This window comes from Amblyomma americanum, chromosome 8 (assembly GCF_052857255.1).
Source record: "Amblyomma americanum isolate KBUSLIRL-KWMA chromosome 8, ASM5285725v1, whole genome shotgun sequence".
Classification (NCBI taxonomy): domain Eukaryota; kingdom Metazoa; phylum Arthropoda; class Arachnida; order Ixodida; family Ixodidae; genus Amblyomma; species Amblyomma americanum.
The window spans coordinates 45,250,434-45,271,941 of NC_135504.1; the positions used below are offsets into that span (position 1 = coordinate 45,250,434).

Below are 21,508 nucleotides of genomic sequence, written 5' to 3' on the forward strand. Positions count from 1 at the left end.
ACGCGGCAATAAATAATGATTTAATAAAAAAAACTGAAAATTCGTTTACGGGGAAAGGAAAAAGGCAAAATATCCGTCTCACATCTTGGCGGACACCAGAACCGCGCCGTAAAGGACGGGATAAAGCAGGGGACTGAGGGAAGAAAGGAAGAAAGAGGTCCCGTAGTGGAGGGCTCCGGCATAATATCGACCACCTGGAGATCTTTAACGTGCACTGACACTGCACAGCACATGGGCGGCTTCGCGTTTCACCTACATCGAAACGCGGCTGCCGCGGTTGGGTTCGAACCCGGGTGCTCCGGATCAGAAGCCGAGTGCCCTAACCACTGAGCCACCGTGGCGGGTTCTATTTAATCATCATTTTTTCTGATTTTTAGCAACGCTTCCACCAAAACACTGTCCACGAGAATTGGTCTTTCTTGAAGAATAATATCCTCATCCAACCAACAAGTATAACCCCACGTGCATTATCAAAGCAGATAACCAAAACCTTTGGTTTTGCAGAAAACTCGAAAGACTGAAAAATAATATCAACGGTTCTACTGTGCAGCGAAGTTTAGTCCGAGCGCCGCTGCACGCGAAAAATATTACGCGATTGAATTTGAATATTTGTCAGCGATCAAAAGCGCAAAACGCACCTTTCTCCATAATCACCTGCCGAAAATGATAACCAATAATTCAATGAAATTTTGGCAATGGTAAACCCACAACAATCACGCGATTTCACCCTCGCTAACGACAACGACGACGTTGTCAGTGATGCAGAGTGTGCTTTTTTGTTCAACACAGCGTTTTCATCTGTCTCCACGATTGAACCCGATCAACTAATGCCCTCACTACCTTCTGCTACGGAGCTGGCGATGCCAAGCACCATTCGTCTTCCGAATGGCATTTCATGCATAATAAGTAATTTAAAAATCATCATCACGTGGAACAGACGACTTTACATTAAAGTCTCTGAAGAGCACCAAAGGCATTAATTCTAAATTTCTAGGCTTGTTGATTTCTCAGTCACTTGCGACAGGTATCATCCCGGTTGACTTGAAGGTGCGGAACGTCCTTCCTGTATTAAAATCGATTAACAAAGTTTTACCCTTCAGCTAGCACCAAATTTCGCTAACAAGTATCCCTTGTAAATTCATGGAACATGTAATATACTGTGAAGTCATGCAGCATTTTGATTCCATTAGTTGTTTTCTCCATCCCAACAACTGTCATTCATGCGAGACGCAGCTTGCTATATTCCTTCATGATCTTCATTCTAATCTATATGCTAACATACAAACTCATGCCATATTCTCAGACTACGCCAAAGCATTCGACAAAGTTCCTCACAAATGCCTAGTCTTAAAGCTTTCCCGACTTAAATTGCACTCAGACATTATTTCATGGATAAACGAATTCTTCACACATCGCTCACAGTTTCGTTATCGTTAATAACGGCTCCTAAAACCGTAGAGTAGTCACATCAGGCGTTCCACAAAGAAGTCTCCTTGGCGCCCTCTTATTCCTAACTATAATATTGATTTACCACAAAAGCTATCATGTCGAGTGCGTCTATTCGCCGTCGATTTCGTTGTTCATAACCCTGTTACTAATGTAAACGATCAAGAGTTGCTTCTGAGATCCTTAACCGCATTCAAGCGTGGTGTAATTTCAGGTTGATGACCCGCAACCCTTCTAAATGCAAACTTATTTCTTTTCATCGCCGTCGCTGACCGCATTTCTCGGTGTACACAATTTCTGATCTTCCTGTTCAACATGTTTCTATATATACACAGCTAAGCATTACTATCGGCAGTAGTCTGTCGTGACGCGAGCGTGTAACAAATGTAATATCTGCGAATAAAAAACTAGGCTTCTTTAAAGGTCACCTTCACCATGCTCCTCAAGATGTCAAGTTACTTTCTTACAGTTTGTTGAGTTGAGGAAAGCAGGACCGTTGAGACCCCAACCGGACCGCTTTACGAATACGAGACGCGTGCCATCCGCCACGAGCCGCTCCGAGCGCGCAGCAGCGCAGCCAAGCCAAGCCAAGCAGACGGCCTAGCCACTGCATATGGCTACTGCCTACATCTCCTCTGAAACATACGAGAGTCTCTTGGGCGGAATTACACTGCGTCCACTCCTGATGTGATGGTGCGAAGAGGCGTCCACACTGGTCGCATGTGATTCTCCCAGAGCACTTCCGCCCGGAGACGCCTCGTCTATGTCGGTCTGCATCTGAATACGCAGATTTCTCACTATCTTCACCTCCTGATGCCTTGTTGTCTACACCTCCGCTCCCAGACTTGGGAAAAGGAACAAGGTCGGTTCCTTTTTGCTGCACGGTGCCGTCTCCAGTGTCCACGAAGTAGGACCGAGGCTCGTCTGCGGGCATCTGCACGTTCCCTGGCCTCTTCAGGTCCGTGACCCAGACTTCATCGCTCTCTAGAAGAATTGAAACCTGACGCACGCCATGTCGCTTGTCGTAGTCTCGACGCAGCTGCGCCCGGTGTTCTTAAAAATTCCTGTTTGGTGACGTCTGTGAAGCGGGGAACTAGCATTCCGGAAGCGACGGGAAGCTTTGTCCTCAAACACCTCCCCATCAGTAGTTCAGAGGGGCTGTAGCCGTTTTTTTATGGTGTTGACCTGTAAGATAGGAGGGTCAGGTAAGGGTCCTAAGTCTTTTTCAATGAAGACTTGATCATTTTCACTGCAGCTTCGGCGAGTCCGTTGCTCTGGTGGTAGTGTGGGCTTGAGGTGACATGCATAAAGCCGTGTTAAAGAGCAAACCTGGTAAAGACGGACGACGAAAACTACGTACCATTGTCAGCGACCACCACCTCTGGGATTCTGTGGCGGGCGAAAAGTGATTTGCAGTGTGTGATTACCATACCTGTGGTTAACTTTTTCCTGGCGACTAAGTTCAGGATATCGGGAGTAGTAATCAGTCGCAATTAACCACCAGTGGCTATTGAATAAAAACTTGTCCATTGCAACGCGCTGCCATGGTCGAAGCGGGAACTCAGTGCTGTGCATAGGCATTTTGTGGTTGCTGGTTGTCTTTATACAGTCTCGGCAGTTTTTCAAAGTAGACGTGTTGTCTTTAAAGACCTGATGGCCACCGTTGACCACCAAACAGTGTCCTTGGCGCGAGCTTGCGTCTTCGTAATACCGAAGTGGCCTTCGCACAGAACCCGCAAAATTTCGTTCCTGCAGGATAGTGGAACAACCATACGGGCTGCATCGAGTCGCAGATCGTCTTCTGGGGTCTGGATTGCTGCCACGACGGGACTGGTAACGTTTCGGCAAGTGAGGAACTTGCAGCTGATGGGGGCAGCAGCGAACCGCTTTGCGTCGTGCGATTAACGGGGAAATATTGATAGGCATGTGACGGGCACGGCTTAGAGCAAATTAAGTCAACCCGTGGGCGTGCCTATAGGCGGGGCTCAGCCACCGAGCCCTGTTTCCATGCTCCCGGAGCGCCGAAACTCCTTGCGCCGTAGCGCTGCAGTCAATTACCTTTTACAGCAAAAGCATTTTTACCTTTTGTTTTATAATATGGTCCCGTGTTCTAGAGGTGATTCTGCAGCTTGAGCCGTTACACTTTAACTGCTTTGTGAAACTATTTCTTTGAAATAAATACCTTGTTTTAATTTAATCAATGACCGCCACTTGCCACGCTGGGAAGTCGAATAGCAGAGAGACGAAATTCTCAGTCTCCATTATTAGGGGTAAGACGGGAGCCAGAAAGCGCGAAAGAGAAGAAAGAGAAAAGGTGAGAGGCGACAGGTGGCCTAGAGGCTTCGGAGGTTATTGCAGCAGCGGAGGATAATGCTCAACCAGAATGTGGGCGCCACAGGAAGAACACAGGAGGTCGCTTCCGTGGAAGGTGATGCAATGAGGAGTGCGGTTGAATGCGCAACGTGAAAGCGGTTTTCATTGCCGAATGCAACAATATGGTGCAAATCCAAAGCTATAAAACTCTCGCTGATTCATGCGTTAAGCAGGTTAGCCTACCTTTATTGAACCACTTACATAATTTACCCTACCAATTATACCGGCAAAATTCTGTGATGGTCAGCTCAGCCGCAGCGATGATTTATCTCAAGAATGATCACTTTAGCTCAAAATAGCTTTTTTTATTAATCTGTGTTACAGGTAACACCCGGCATGGATTCCCCACGTAATGAAGGTCAACACAAGTATTTTGAGCGCGATTCAGGAAGTATCAAATGCTAAAAAATAAGAGGTTAATTGGACACAGAGGATATTTTCATTCCATTTCTGTTGTTTGTAAAGCTTGATGGTGAAGCTTTCTGCTAGTATGTTCACGGTCGTGCCGGAACAAAATTCGCATTTCATGCGGTATGTTTCACGATTAAATTGTAATCTTATTTTTGTTCAAGTAAATTGAAACTTCTGACGTAGAGCACTCAGCGTCATTGGATCAACAAGGGACCTTTCGTCCGAAAGTTGATGCCTATAGCCTGAAACATCGGGCCGAAATAGCAGCTGACGTCCTCGCAGGTTGTATGTAGAAAATGCGCGCGGTGGCAATAGCTGTGCATATTTTGGTATCTTCCCAAGCTCATGAAAGACTTTTATGGAAGTATAATATATGCAGTCAATATAGGCAGTCAAAGTTGCCTCGCTAGAGTTCTTGCACTGTGTTTTTCTTTCCCAGCGCCAAGGAAAAATTATTGATGAATAGGTTTTACACAATGGTAATTTTATTCTGATTATTTGCCCGCCGCAGCGGCCAGTGGTTAAGGCGCTAGTCTACTTAGCCTGAGTAGCCGGGTGCGAACCCGACAGCGGCGGCCGCGTTTCGATGGAGGCTAAACGCAAAAGGCGCCCGTGTGCTGTGTGATGTCAGTGCACGTTAAAGATCCCCAGGTGATTGAAATTATTCCGGAGCCCTCCACTACGGCACCTCTTTCTTCCTTTCTTCTCTGAGGCCGTCCTTTTCCCTTCCCTTACGGCGCGGTACAGGTGTCCGCCAAGATGTGAGACAGGTACGGCGCCATTTCCCTTCCCCGAAAACCTTGTTTTCTAAAGCTTGCTTTAACTCCCACCTTTCTCCCTTTTCATATGACGCGGCTCACTGCCCACCGGCATCTGCGAGACAACTACTACTAAGCCATTTCCATTTTTTAAAAACCAATTTTTAATTTTATTTTAGTTATTTCTCTCTGCGAACCTATACATCCAATTAATCCGAGTGGCAGTGAACACACGGATACATAGCCAAAAGGAGCACGCTATTCTGTTCAAAGCGAAATCACGTTTTCCGTATCTAAGCACTGATGGTCCCCTATCAGCATGCACACGTCATAGCTGGAGGTTTCAATATTCAATTAGGCGACGCATAAAAAATGCTGGAAGGCAATAGCTTGCCCCGTTTACTTTTGTGTACACCTGTACACAGTATCCGCACGTACGAAAGTAGATGTTGAGATTCAATGATACTGGGTACTAATTTTTGCGGGCATTTCACGTGCGCTGTCACGAACACAATTAAAAATAGAGATAATTAAATGGGCAACATTTTACATAAACACACTTTCTTTTTACCTTCAACAGATGACTTCAACCAATTATTATATTATTATTACACACTAACATATACGAATTTTGGTTTTTTTACTGACACAATTTTTAGGCGTACAGAATGCGCATATAATCACGCGATAAAAGTGGGAACTTTGGTTGTTTGGTTCCACATAGGTGCGAGATAAAAATAAAGCATTTATTTAATGTTCTCAGAGAAATAATTGTAAGGAAGCCAATTGCCGATAATTCTTTAGCAGCCCCATCGGGCACCTTACGGTGCCTTAATGTCTTATCGCAGCTCAAAACTGTATCCCTCCCTAATCGAATCTGCGTACATGTAACAAGCAAGAAAGCTCACCAGTCAGGCCTCCCGCAGTCTTCCGCATTCATAGGGCATGAATCTGTACCCTTGTAGTAGAGATCGCCATTTATGCACTCGCAATTGCCCTTGTAGAGTGAGCATCTTTGCTCTCCGGACGGACAATCACACCTGGCGCAGGTTTTGCTGACGCCTGTGGTGTTCCTGCAGTATTTTGACATAAATATTTATTTCATCATAACCTAAATCTGCTAAGAGCAGAAAATGGTTAGCGTTGTAGCCATGCAAGAAGGAACAGCTATTTGGAGTAATGGATCATTGGCTTCAGTATCCGGCACGAAAGCCCAATGACGCCAAATAAAATCACAACTGCGGCAGTGGCTTTCCTATAAAAGCTATATGCGAAAACGCACGTCTGCTTATCAATGTTTGCGAACGATAAAGAGGCCAAGGTGGTGAAAAGTAAATCAAGAAGCTTCCTTTACGGCTGCCTTAAAAGCCAACGAGCTGGTTGATGATTTAGAAAGCCACATGTCATTAAGAAACGCTGTCTTATGGCCATTTGGTAGTGCAGTCGCTAGAGAGCCAGTTATAACCCTTGAACCCTTAAAAGTGCACTAAGGACGAATCTGAATTCATGTATTTACCATGACGACGCTATCTATACGTTCCGGAAATTCTTTTCATACTTCGAATTATTGTCCTGGGAATTATTGTCCAACGCGTGGAGTGCCTTTCAACCATTCCAGTGGCGGCTTCGCTTTTTCTTTTAAGTTGTTTTTTTAGGTTTCTGTGAATAAACAGTTTCAGTTGCGGACAGCATAGTCCCAAATAAAGCCCACGTGAATAAAAATACACGCGGACTTTTTTATTTACGTATCACTCCGCCGATGGCACGGCGGCAAGCCGCCACGGGACTGGCTGACGCGTTGGTTGGCTTCTTGTACCTACCGCGTTCAGTTAAAAAAAAGGCGGGAGCTTGGAAGTTTAATCTGATTTAATTAGGGCAATCGGCCACACAGGAAAATAATTCGAAGTTTCTAAGAATGCCCGGAACGTGTAGATGCAGTTCCCGCGGTAAATAGACGAGTTCAGATTCCTGTTTAGTGCACCTTTAAACCGCGAATCTCGAGCTGTACCCGTAGTGGGAGATTGTACCAATGTTGCCAATGCTAAGTCGCACTCGTCCGGCCCGATATTTCTCTACTCCCATCGCCAAAGATGAGTAATAATCGGGAGTTGCTTTTGCTGCAGTTTTAAACACTAAGTGGCGATAGTTGTCGTTGAAATACGTATTTTGCATTTCGCTCAAGTTTTAAGCCATATATTTTTATTTGTCATCATGGTGACATTCCTGCCGTCAATAAATGTTAAAACAGGGGAAAAAATGTGTACTAGTCTGAATAAGCGCTGGTTACCAGCCTTTTTACTCGTAATCCGTCCCATTTTTCGCTTTTGAATTTGCCAAGACCTGTCTTATTATAACACCTAATTTTCAACCTTCGTTCAATTTCATAGTTGGAACTGAGTTTGCCGAATGCTGAACGGCCTATGTTTTTTTGAGTCTAAACACAATGACGTGGGCTATCGAAAAAGCCACTTTCATGTTTAGGTGAAACCACTGAAAAATAGATTATCAAAAGAATACTTAAAAAAAAACATCACTCAGGGTTATACACGGCTTCGTTTCTTTTTCAATTTTATTTTCTTAATGTAGGAATGGACCGGTGGTTCATAAAAAGCAAACACGCAGCTAGAAAGACCCTATATATTTCCGATGTTCCCTTTGGACACGTGTTGTATAGGATCATTGCACGCAATGCAGGAATGGATGCGCGTTTCGTTGTGTACAGAATGTTTTTTTCTACAAAGAGAAAAGCAAGCAGTATGAGGCAATTTGTCTATCTTAATGTATGATTCAAGAAGTGCACAAGTCTCCTCTTCACCAGTACGCCACGCGGGAACCCTCGTGTTGGTTTGTAAGCAACCCTAATTGAATGCGCGTTTTCATAAGGATGTACTTATGGTGGATGCGACTAAACTGCTAACCATTTTTTTAAACAATTTCATCTCGATTTCATTTATCCTCGTTACGTGCTGTCATGTCATTGTATTTAGCACACTAAACGTGGATTTAGTTTGTTTACCCACTAATACAGCTGGTGGTATTCGTTACGTAGATTTGCAACGGCTCAACAAAGCACGGAACGGTACATATATTTTCCAGATAAACCTGTATTCCAGCTCGTTGCAAACGCCGAACGTCAGGCCGTTGCGGTAGCCGCTGTTTACAGCAAGAAAGAGGGCACCAATAGAAAAACGAAGAAAGAATTGTGTGAAACAGGCCAAGCGTTTTCTTGTTTTTCCTGCGTTGGTTCTGCTTTTGTTGTTGCTTCTTCGTCGCTTTTCCGTTTGTTTCACGAAGCACACGCTACTGTATACGAGACACTCATGAGCGGCTATCCTCTTCAGACCAGGTACATGGCAGCTGGTACGATATACGTCGGACCTCTTGTGTGCACATGGGTGTCAGGATCAGCTGAGAAATTCTACTTTTTAAGTCCATACAACGACCCATTTGCGATGCGTGTGAACGCATAGGCAGCACAAATGTGTTCATACGAGACATTCAAAGCGCGGGTGAACTCATGTACCGCCCATATCAATTCATACGAGTCACATTTGTGACACAAATGAAGATGCGTGCAGCATATATGTGTCCGTACGACGCACATATAATAACATATATAACTCATATGGGCTGCATAGGGGTTCATACAGAACGCATCTGTGAGAAATAGAGCTAATGTAGTACATACGAATCCACAAGATACACATTAATTTATATCAGATGTTTTGACAGCGATAGTTTGCATAATATGAGGTTCACGCTAAATTTTCGCAACGCCATGGACGGTCTGCCCTTTTAGCCATGCGATAAAAGACACAGAAGCTCTCAGAGACAAAAAAACTAAATCATTTCGAAACACACAGGCAGAGCACTTTTACCTTGCACTTTATTTTTTTTTAACTTTCGGTAATTATACAGCCTTGTTTTTTAGTAATTATACAGCATGCATTTACTGCTGATACATGAAGCAAAACCTGCAACAAAGTTCTCTTTTCACGCAACTGGTACAAACGCTAGAAACCGATATCAGTTCTATTGCGACTTTATTGTATTTGTTTATATCTTTATTGCTAGACAGCGTTTGCTTCTCGCCCTCTTCTCGCTCTTTTGTTTTTCCATTGTTAGCATATTTAGATAATTGGTGAAAAATTTTCGGCACTATGGTGCCAAAGCAGCGTTCGCAGCCATTAATAACCAGTCCTGCTGATTTTTAATAAATATAACTTATAGCTCGCCTGCAAACTAATAAGATCTGCATTATAAAATATCAATAATATATTTTTGTACATCAAAGCACGAAAGTTGGTTAAAAAGAGCAAGGGCTTTCTGTTTCCATCGCCCTCAACTGGTCCTCAAACTAGAGGATGCGACAAATTCTTTTTTTTTTCCTTAAGCACTACGAAAGCAACGATTCACTGCAGGCGCCTTGTGAATTGGAAAGAGCTGTTTTTTTTTAAATAATCCCTTTTACTTCGAGGCGGTTGGCAGAGTACACTCCTTTTTTTATAATACCCTCAACTGACTGCATAACGATCCATTGTTTTGATATCAGTTTTTATGTATCTTGTGTTACTGTATACATTACAAACCATTTTAGGAAAGCTGGAAGTTTATTTCTCCAACTGGCCAGATTTAAGCAAACAGGATTACAAGAGTTTAAAGATATCGTTGGAGATTTCAAGGAATTCGAAACATTGATCTAGGCTCATATACGATCCCATGGAAACAACGACTCCTCCCCCCCCCCTCCCAACCCCCCCCCCCACCTCTCGCACACACACACATTCGTGATTTCGGGCGCCTGAGGGTTTTTCCTCCATAAAAACGCAGCCGCCGCGGTCGAGTTCCCGGGTTCGAACCCGACCGCGGCGGCTGCGTTTTTATGAAGGAAAAACGCTCAGGCGCCCGTGTGCTGTGCGATGTCAGTGCACGTTAAAGATCCCCAGGTGGTCGAAATTATCCCGGAGCCCTCCACTACGGCACCTCTTCTTCCTTTCTTCTTTCACTCCCTCCTTTATCCCTTCCCTTACGGCGTGGTTCAGGTGTCCAACGATATATGAGACAGATACTGCGCCATTTCCTTTCCCCCAAAACCAATTATTATTATTATTACACGTCAGCCCTCGTAGAATGATTCGAAGTAAGCAGGAGAGTAAGTGGGAAATAACTAGCAGAGTTAATGATACCTTTGCGGTTTCCGAAAGCATTCACCGCGCTTGCGTGCGCACTTGTCGCTTCGGTCCTTCGGGTACACAATGCCGTCGATGCAGTGGCACGTGGCTCCATAATTGCACGTCGGTTGGTCGCAGTCACACAAGATGCAGCCATTTGTATTGGGATAGTGCTTGTGCCTGTGATGACCGTTAAAATAATAGATGAAAGCGTATGCTTATACGCGGCATGCACGGCTCACCGCACGAGATGTTTCACTTCTGGTGAAAGATGAACTTAAATTGAGCTGCAGCTCCTTCTACTTCAGTAATCCCATTTTTAGAGCGAGAGCTCTGCTCCTAGGGTACAGCTTCCGATTTCGATGCGGATGAGGCAATAACTTTCAATGCTTCACTATGTAAAACACTATGACCTTCGACCTTGACTTTTGAATTGAGACAGTGGGCATCACATCGACAATGACCTTCAATGCTATAAAGGGTCAAACCGAACTTAACTGCGCATTGGTATGGCCCAAGCTATGGCAGTATGATGGCGTGATCACATGACTACGATCACTGGTACCTGATCTGGACCTTTGACTTTGACTTGCGATTTTGGATTGTAGAGATGCTTAACAGGGCTTTCGCTCCTGTAGATAGGTTCAAGCCACGTAGCACCCCAGCCATTTTTTCCGCTGATTTCAATGAACCTAGGAACGCAAGCGCCTTAACATGGGCTGCTTGTTCGCTGAGCTTGAAAGGCATAACAGAATGTACAAGTTCATAATGTGAATTAGAACTCTCACTGCGGAATCTCTGGCGCCGGTGCCTCATCGTGCTCTTTTCGCGGAAAACATTAAAATAAATTGCTCATGGCCTAGTTCTGTTAGGCCAGGATATACGTAGCGAAAGCGCGGAGACTTCTGCATCCGGACAGGGCATTCACTAGATGCGCCTTTATTCACGATTGAAGCTTGAGCCGTCGCGGCGGAGTGGTAGCGTCACCGCCTGAATCGCCAAAGGCTCTGGTTCGATTCCGAGCCTCGGCACAGGTTTTTTTATTCAATGAGTGTGCGGGGGGTTTCAGCGGCTCCCATAGATGCCGCCGCCGAATACGTTGGTTAGCGGTTAAGCGCAGGCTCTGTTAAGGCGCGTTTATACTCCAGCGTAATGGGCGCGCGCGCGCTGCACGGCGACGTCACGTGGGCCAAAGCGAGACCGTCTATACCCCAAAAACGCTTGAACGCCGACGCGTTCGGCGGCTTCGGCGCACTGTGACCGCCCTGGCGGACACTTGGAGCACGTATCTATTTCGCGCCGGGTGCGCCAGCCGCCACCGGCCCGGCCAGACAGGTTCGGCTTCGCGGCAAGGCGCGCGTTGTGACGTGATGTGCCTCCTCGGAGCACCGCCACGGCGAAATCGCATGTTCGCGGTCAGTAAAGCTTTCGCTTTAAAAGCTTTGCATTTAAAATGGGGTGCTTTGTTTTTGTAATAGTGGTGGTGGCGAAACGAGCATCAGATATATATATTTAGGCTCTTACACTCCGACGGGGGCGCGACCAGATCGTGTTCGCCGCTCTATTCGCTTCATTTGAACACGGACAGATGACGCCAAGATACAGAGGCGTATCTTGCCACCGAGTGGCGACGGCGGCCTTAATCCAGGGCTTGCGCGATCGTTCGGTGCCACGCCGTGTTACGTGTGCTTTGTTAAGTGCACCAAGCACGAAAAGATTGCATCTGCTGTCAACACTGAATCCTTTTCGGCTACTTTGTGTTTTACTTGCTAGGACTGCATGAATGAGCGGAATGGCAGAGAGGACGCGGTGAAAGAAAAAAATTGGCGGTGGTTTAGCTCTGGTTAAACCTTGAGTGACCCGATAGCTACAGCTGGCTGAGCGGAACTTGGTCACGTGACCAACCAGGTGACGAACCGCGTTATCAGCCACGGCGCCGCGCCGCCGGCAGTTGTTCCGCACCACGTGGCCAACCACATGACTGCGTGGCGGCGCAGCCACGCTGAAGACTTGAAATTCTGCGGTAATGTTGCTATCACTATAAAAGAATAAATCCTACACAAGTGTTGTAGATCCCGTATTCGAATTAGTCGGCATCGTACATTGGCCAAACAAAGAACTTCGCCGAAAGAATGAAGCAAGATTGAGCCCTTGTCAAACAAATGAACAGGGAGCACAGCGTGGGGCCGGACACTGCGATGCTTGCGACCACAACAGTGACTTCAAGGGAACTGCAGTGCTGAACATTCAGCCGCGCGCGCGCAGAAGGCTCTTATTTAATTCATTGCATATTCAGCAGACGTGGGGAATGTTGACCGCTCCCCCCACACCTCTTAAATCTAAGGTCTACGTTCATTGTCCCGGCGGACGATAAACCGAAAGTTCGAAAAGGCAAACAGCAACTCGCCCGCTGTCACTCCTGATGAAAGAACCGAGTAGATTAAGAAACGTCGAGTATTTTCGCTTTTTTCATTAATTCGTTGCCGTTCTTCCTAACTTAAAATGATTTCCCGCTCAGAGGCCTGTGTGGAATGTTTTCTTTTGAACCCTGGCCATGAATGTGGCGGAGAAGCTGAACAGCAGACGGTTAGGGTTGGGAGGGCCGAGGTTAAGTTTCGTGGCAGCTTTCTATTCCTATCAGTGCCAAAGAAATTACCATAGATCTTCGTCCCCCTTCTGTGTTCATTGCCATTGGCACTTCAGAATAACGGCCTGAGGGGCGAGTTGGTGCATGATGACATGAACGGCTGCGCAAATCAGGACACAGACAAGAGACACCACATGCGGATGTGGTGTCTCTTTCTTGTCTGTGTCCTGATTTGCGCAGCCGTTCATTTCATTGCCATTGGCCTCTGCGCAGAATTCAGAAGCTGTAAATGTGCGCGGCTGCGGGTTTTCCCAACAAGGAAATTGTATGGAAGCTTCCCCTGCATGTGTGCAAGGTGCTCTCTTTAGTGTGTATGCTCCGATTTCAATACTTACTTTATCTGATGTCTCCAACGTTTGAGGAACCTTCTGATCAGTGAAAAAAATGTCTAAATGCTGCATTCAATGCAGGAAAGCAGCCAAAGGCAGTTCGAATACGTAAGTGCCTGAGCACGCCCATTTTATTTTTGCTTTGTTAAGCTTGAGCGGGAAAAGGTTTCAGATCGACGCTGCTTTCAACTCGCCGCATTGCGCATTAACGGCCACGAAAGTGGTCCTCGCTGCAACTTGTGGTACACTGAAAACCGCGTACAGCCGCAGGAATCCGACAGGGTGAAGATATGAACCAGCTATTAGACGAGTTAGTATGTACTGCTAGCTATATTTTTCCACGAAAAACGTTGAAACTCCAACAATACCTGTCTATTGAAAAATTCATCTGAATTTCTTGTGAGAACTTCACATAAACTTGAACCAAACAGGATTATGATCGCGGGATTTTAACATAGGAACTCGGTCTGGCTGTTCCAAGCATTCTTAAAAACGTTCGATTATTGTGCTGTGCTGCCGATTTCTCTAATAAAAGGGATTAAACGTCCTGTCTCCCGTCTTTTTTTTTTCGACTAACGTCTGAGAGTAGGAGTCAACCAACATGTACAGCAGCTTTCAGCGAGTCGCGCGGTGGCTTGCAGCTCTGCCATCGATGGAGTGACGCGTATCACTACGCGGAGCTATTTGCGAAAGCAAGAAAACCACGCGTATTTTAATTGCCGTATTTGCGACTGTCTTACTGTTATACTTAGTGGCACAGGCAGGGGCATATTGGTTTACATTCTTTTTCTGGCTGCCCCACCATACTTTTTGTCTTGTCTGAGACTAAACGTATATATTCAAGAAAACCTTAAAAAAAAGCAAAAAGGAAGCTGCGACGCGACTGGCTAAGTGCATTGCCCGCGTTGGTTGACTTCTCATTCTCTCGGAGCTGAGTAATATAAAATGATGGGAGCCAGGACGTTTAATCCGACACAATTTAGAAATCGGCTGAACAGGGCAAAAATTTCAAGCTTCTGAGAATGCACGGAGCGTGTAGACTGAGCTTCCGCGGTAAAAAGACGACCTCAGATTCCCCTTTAGTGCACCTTTATATTACAAGCTACAATTGAAACACCTCATAAATCAAGCTTATAGGTGTAATTGCTCTCATGCACTTATTTGTTCTCAAATCTTCCTTCCAGAAGGAGCCGTTTTTCACTTCATGGTTTGTAACAAGAGATAGCATTACATTCCTCTATGTTCACAGCAAAGTTTTTCAAGGCGCCCTCCTTGATGGCAAGTCTGGCAACTCTCTTTTCATTCCTTTGGGTATTTCAAACTGAATACCCAAAGAGAGAGTGGGTGAAGGCACCCCTCTTATTTTATACAGGGGCCAAGGCGTTCGTTCTTTGTAAACATCGAGAGGAAGCTGTCGGACACTTGGCTCGGCTGTTTTTTACCCAAACAAAAAATACTATTTTATATCAATCACTGAAATTTCATTGACGCACTTATTCGGGAAAACAAAGCTCTAAAATAAGGCTTCCAGAGAAATACTGCGTTTAAAATGGCCTTCCTCATCCAGTGCAAGAAAATAAGCAGTGCAAGAAACACACGGACAGAGACCCGGCGACACGGACGACGCTCAGCTTCCAATAGCTTTTTTGTGGGCCAATACACGAATATACACAAACTAAACAACCCGCAGTCACCAACGACACATGCGGAGATAAGTCCGCCCTTTGTCGGACAGGGAGATAGAGGCGCTGCAGATAAAGGCTGTCCCGAGATTACAAATCTGTTTTGATTCCACAATCTCTCTGGTCACACGCTCTTTGCTCTTACTGGTGATAACTCTGCTCTCAGGATTGCGGGAGCATTTATTGCATGTGAGGCAGTGGCTAGCCAGAAGGCCAGCAAAATATTTTCACTCACATGAATTTTTTACGTTCATTGCATGTTCTCTTAATGTATCGTTTATGCATCTCCCGGTCTGCCCAGCATAAGTTTTTTCGACAACATAACGAGATTTCATACACTGCACCTTCTGCGCATTCAACAAAAGATCGTCTGTGATTGTAAGGAACTCAATTGCCGATAATTCTTTTAGAAGCCCTTTCGGCGCCTTCACGATGCCTTCATGTCTTATCGCAGCTGAAAACCGTTGCCCTCCCTAATCGAACCTGCATACATGTAAAAAGCAAGAAAGCTCACCAGTCAGGTCTCCCGCAGTCATCCGCAATCAAAGGGCATGAATCTGTATCCTTGTAGTAGAGATCGCCATTTATGCACTCACAATTTCCCTTGTAGAGTGAGCATCTTTGCTCTCCGGACGGACACTCACATCTGGCGCAGGTTTTGCTTACGCCTGTGGTGTTCCTGCAGTATTTGGGCATAACCAATTATTTCATCATGACGTAGTTCCGCGAAAGCAGAAAATGGCTTATGTTGTCGCCACTCCAGAAGAAATTAGTACCTGGCTTCAGTAGTAGCTCTATGGCTTTAGTATTTGGTCCTTGAGGCCAAGGACGCCAAATATAACCACAGCTGCGGCACCCGTGCTGCATTACAGGTTAAAAGCGAAAACGCCCGTAGTCTCTTCAATGTTAGTGAAAGGTAGAGAGGCCAAGGTGGGGAAAGAAAGAAGAAAATGGCTTATGTTGTCGCCACTCAAGAAGAAACAACTACCAGGCTTTAGTAGTAGCTCATTGGCTTTAGTATTAGGCTCAAAAGCCCAAGCACGCCAAATATAACCAAAGCTGAGGCACCCCCGCTCCTATATAGGGTAAAAGCGAAAACGCCCGTGGGCTCTTGAATGTAAGTGAACGGTAAAAAGGCCAAAGTGGGGAAAAGTAAATCCAGAAGTTTCCTTTACGGCGGCCCTCGTAGCCGAAGGGTTGGTTCAGTATGTTGAAAGCCACGTGTCATTCAGAAACACAGTGTGGTGGCCATTTGGTAACGTTGTGGCTAGACAGCCATTTCTAACCCTTGAATGACGAACCTCGAGTAGAGGTGTGCGCCGATGCATCGGCGCGCCATCGCCGCCGCCGACGTTTTCACTCGGCGCGATGGTGCGCCCTCTAAATATGAATATATTTTTCCCCGCAAACCCAGCGGCATTTGAGATTGGTTTCGTGTTGTTTAATTCTTTTCTCTGTCTGAGGCATATAATCATGCCAAGGAGTCAACATGTCAAATATGTTGCAATGAATGAACACAAAACAAACAAAAACAACCCCTCTCTCCGCGCGTCTGCATATGCGTATCGTCACCAGACAACGCAACGTGGCATTCCGAAACTTCTTCAAAAGCGCAACATGGCGAAATGAGAAGAAACAACGGTTTTGGAACGTCGAAATCATGAGTTGACTCTCGCGGGCACTGTGGCTGCGGGTGGAATCGGGGATATGTCTTAAAACGGCATCAACGCATCGTAACATTCTCAGAAAAATGTTCACCTGATTCAAAAAAGAAGTATTTTATTTTTTTGTTCCGGGAGAAGGCGCTTATAAGAACAGTTATTTTAAACAAATGGTGATTAATATTCAGAACAAGAGATTTCACAAACTGTCTAGAAGGAAATGTTTGTGTTGTAACATCTACTGATTGGTTGACGTGTAAAGGGCTGAACCAAGCAAAAGTCGGTCACAGAAGAGGTCTGTTTCTTTTTACGTGAAGAATAATGTATAACCCCAATCTCATTTAAAACCAGTGGAACTACGGTTGACATATCGAGTGTCACGTGCATCGGTGCCGGCTTAACAATTCTAGAAGAATTCACTGACTCTTCGCAATGGAAAAATACCTGTATAACCGAAGGATAGCAAAAAAGAAAACAATTGCGACAACGACGCAGAAAACAAGAAAGGTTCTACACGTTCGTGAGCAAGAACTGTGTAAACACAATCAACATGCGCGCTTGTAATATGCGCCTAATTTTTTTAAAAATATGGTGCCCAAAAAATATTTACAGAACAGTTTGCATTTCTCTCACCTTTGAACCCCTCTGTATTCTGTATTCGTAGCCGTTAGTACAAAAAGGCCTAAAATTTCAACCAGTTTAGCAAAGAAGTGTGTAGAAAAATAGCTTTTTGAATTTGTGGTTTAGCTTTCCACGCCACCGGCGCAGCCGATTCCGTCGAAATATGGCCTTGCGCCGCCGCCGATGAATACCAGGCGGGGCGCCGACGCCGGCGTCGCCGACTCGAAACGACGGCCAAGCCGCCGTTTGAAACCGACACGACGCACACCTCTAAGCTCGAGCTGCACTCGCAGTGGGTGAATGTGCCAATGTTGCCAATGGCGAGCCGCACACGTCTGGCCCGATGTTGCGCTACTCTCATCGCCAAAGATGAGTTGCAACCGGCAGTTGCTTTGGTTGCTGCTTTAAGCACTACACAGCGATAGCTGTCGTTGAAACTTTTTTTTTGTGTTTTAAGCCTTACAGGTTTCTTGGTGTCATAGTGACATTGCTGCAGGGACTAGATGTTAAGCCAGGGGAACAATGGCTTTACTACTGAGGCATAAGCGCTAGTTGCCATCCCCTTTACGCGTCATTCGTCCTTTATTTATCGCGTCGTATGAAAATACAACTGTCGTATGAAAATACCTAATTTGCAACCTTCATTAAATTTCATAATTGAAACAGAGCTTACCGCATGTTCAGCGGCCTATGTTTTGTTTAGACTAAACAAAATAATTAGGGTCAGCGTAAAAGCCACTTTCATGTTTAGGCGTAAGCATCAAAAAGAGTATCGTTACAATAGTTTGTAGTAAACATCGATCAGGGCGTATACGCGACTTCGTTTTATGTAGTTTTCATTTTATAAATGTGTAATGAAGAAAGCGTGTCATAGAAATCGACCGGTGGTCTGTGAAGAGCATCCACGGAGCCAGAAAATACCCTCATTACGGAAGTTCACTTTGGAGGCAGCGTCGCATGGGCCATTGCGCAGACTATACCAATTTATGAGGCTTTCGTCATAGGCAGAACACTTTTTCTATAGATAAAAAAGCGAGCTGGATGACGGAATTTCTGTGTCTTAATGTTTCAATGAACATGTGCACAAGACACCTCTTTTTTGGCCTTACGTCATGCGAGAACTCTACTGCTGGTTTGTAAGCAACCGTTAATGAATGCGGGTTTTCATTTGAACGCATTTGTGGTGGGGCTACTAAGAGGTAAACCAATTTGCTTAGCAATTTGCTGTCAATTTTATTAATCTTCGTCATCTACTGTTATGCCCACAGGATTCAGTACACCAATGGTGGCCCTAGCTTTTACCCACGATATGCCTGTGTTATTCGTGACGTAGCGTTCCGACGGCGCAACAAAGCAGAGAAGGGTACATATGCCTTCTAGATAAACATGTAATCCAGCACATTGCAAATGCCGAGCGAACGTCATTTGGGGCACTCTCTGTTCACAGCGAGAAAGAGGTACCAAACAGAAAAACAGATAGAGAATTGTATGAAACAGGCGAAGCGTTTTCTTGTTTTTTGTGCGTCGGTTCGACACTTGTTAGCCATTTGCTGATCACTTCTCCGTTTGTTTCTCGAAGCACACGGTACTGTTTACGAGGCACTCATGAGCCGCTATCACTGTATGACCAGGTGAGCTGGTGCGATATACGCCTGACCTTCTGTGCGGGCACGGTTGTCGTGGGGCTTCTGAGATATGCTGCTTTTAAGTCCATACGAAGGCACATTTGCGATGGATGTGAACGCATATGCAGCACATATGTGTTCATACGAGATAGTAAATGTGCGCGTGAACTCATATACCACCCATATGAATTCATACGGGTCACATTTGTGACACATGAACACGTGTGCAACATATAAGTGCCCATACGACGCACATATATTCAAATATATAACTTATATAGGCTGCAGATGAGTTCATATGGAAGGCATTTGTGCGAAATAGCGGTAATGTAGCAAAGGGAAATTCACGAGAGACTAATGAATTGGCATCAGATTTTTTGATAGGGAAAATTTGCCTCGAATGTAGCTCAAGCAAAATTTTCAGAACGCTATGAACGATCTATCCTTTCAGTCATACGATAAAAGACACAGAGGCTCTCAGAGCCGAAGAATATAATTCATTTTTAAAAACACTTGTATCATGCACTTTAAATTTTGCTTAACTTGCAGTAATTATACAGCCTTTTTTTTCGTAAATTATTAGCGCGCATTCATTACTAACACATGAAGCAAACCTACAATATTCTCAAAGGTAATAAAACGCAAGGAAAAAGAATGCCATTGAAGTCCACCAGCGTACGTTATGGTTGTTGTCACCAAAGCTTTAAGCTTTTGAGAGCTGTGTTTTTTATCATTTACCTAGTAATAGCGACAATCTACTTCTGGCGATAAAAGATCTGAGAGTTCGGAAAAATATCAAAGTTAAATTCTGCTTTTTTTTTGTTCTCGGCTGAGAATAATATTATTCGAAACAGCAGCGACATTCTTGAAAACAAGTGAGGAAAGAGCCAGAAGTCTGCGTTTCCTCAGAGACATTCTTGAAAACAAGTGAGTTTAAATAAGGGCCAGAAGTGATCGCGTTTACCTTGTTCTAGAAAGCAGTGAGTGCAAGAAAGAAAACATCACCCGATTAATAAAGCTTGCCTAGAATTTCGCCAACTGTACCTTTCATCTCCCATAGAGAGACAATCCGATGCTTCGTGGGCACATCGCATGTTGGTGTCCTTGATGTATATAATTCCTTCCGTACACTTGCATTTTCCAATCTCACAGTCTGGTCCGATGCAGTCGCAAAGTAGGCACATTGTATTTTTGTCAGGCCTGAGAAGACAGAAAAAGTTTGGGGCATTTCATTGATAAAAGTCACGTTCTATGTATCTGCTATTCACAACAACTTTAAAGCCAGTTGAAAAAAACTCAAGATATTTTATTTTGTTTCTTCCATATGACGCCGTCTAGGCGAAATTACGATTCCAACCGGAGCGTAAGACGTGTTAGTCTGCTACTGCTCTCATCGCCGCCTCTTAGTTTTGCAGTGGCGTGGTTTGTGTTACTTCTTGTCTGGAAATGCAGGGTGTTTCGCACAATAGTTCGCACAATTTCTTAAAGTCGGCTGTTTGAGTTAGAAGAGCGCTTTTTTTCGGCACAGCACTGTTAGCAGTGTATTACATCAGAATACAGCTGCTAAGACGGGCTATCAGGCTGGTTAACTAATACTGAATAGTTAACTTTTTAACTATTACTTTTAAGCTCCTTAATTATTGAAAGACGTGTTGCCCACAGTAAGAAATATATCAGTTTTAGAATTTTGAACCTCGAAAGAATTAACCTCGAGGTTGCGCCGGAACACATTTTAGATATTTGGGCGAATTACCTGAACTGGAGAGGCGGCTTTTCCGGCAAGCTTCTCGAGAGCGCATGTATTGTGGCACCATGCAACCGATATTTGATGGGCCACAGCGCCGAGGGTAACCCCCTATTTGAAATTCTAAAAACAGATATTGATAATGCTTACCGTGGGCTACACGCCTCTAAGTTATTTAGAAGCCTATCAGTAACTACTCTTTAGTAGTTAACCAGCATAGTAGTTAGAACATCTTAGATGCATTCTGTCGTACAACAGCGCTGACAATGCTACGCCGAAAAAGTGTTGTTCTAACTCGAGAAGCCTATTTTTAAAAATTGTGTAAAATTTTAGGTGGAACACGCTGTATATCAAGCATCAATTTTCTGCGAGACTACCGGTTCTAGCAAATACCCTTCAAACACTTCATTCCATATTCTCTGGACATTTCTGATGACGTTTTTTTCTCTTCAGAGTGGCACCGATGTATATTTTTTGAGTTCCCATAGACTTTTTTTTATAAATAGCAAAACTAAAATAACTGCGAGTTAGAAAAAAAATTTCACTACAACAGGGACCCATCGATGACACCAAATTCACTCTCTACGTTAATAATACAGCTGAGCCTTAAGATATATATTACCTCTGTAATTGAAGATACGACTTCTACATCAGTGTGCATTAGATATTTTAGAGGTGGGCGCGGCGCGGATTGGGGCTGACTGTTTATTAAATTTTATTCCTTAATGCTGGGATAACTGTGCAGTAGTTATATGATGCCTCAGAGCTGTTTCATTTGTACCGCATTTTTGCACATGCAGGCAACTTTGTTAAAATAGCAAGGGATTTAAGCGAAAAAGACTGTGAAAGCGCAACGTAAAAATAAAAATGTAAAAATAGGTCGCCCCCTCGGTACTCTTCCATCGTCCTTATTTTATTACGATGTGATCATATTTTACATCGCAGATCATCGCAGAAATTCTGGAAGTATATTTGCAACAAATCGAGAACTTCTATAAGTTAGGACGTAGAAAAAAAAAACATGCTGACTCCTTCAACAA

At 44.5% G+C, this 21,508-nt stretch overlaps 1 protein-coding gene across 1 annotated transcript in view; it reads right to left on the minus strand.

Moving 5' to 3' along the window:
* The window catches only part of LOC144100286 (zonadhesin-like), a 37,493-nt gene that overhangs the window by 1,032 nt on the left and 14,953 nt on the right, over positions 1-21,508 (minus strand). The window contains exons 5-8 of the mRNA XM_077633279.1: positions 19,769-19,924; positions 15,332-15,496; positions 10,175-10,339; positions 5,897-6,061 (exon numbers count right to left, since the gene is read on the minus strand). Of these exons, the coding sequence (XP_077489405.1) occupies positions 5,897-6,061; positions 10,175-10,339; positions 15,332-15,496; positions 19,769-19,924 (651 nt within the window). The remainder of the gene's footprint in view (positions 1-5,896; positions 6,062-10,174; positions 10,340-15,331; positions 15,497-19,768; positions 19,925-21,508) is intronic.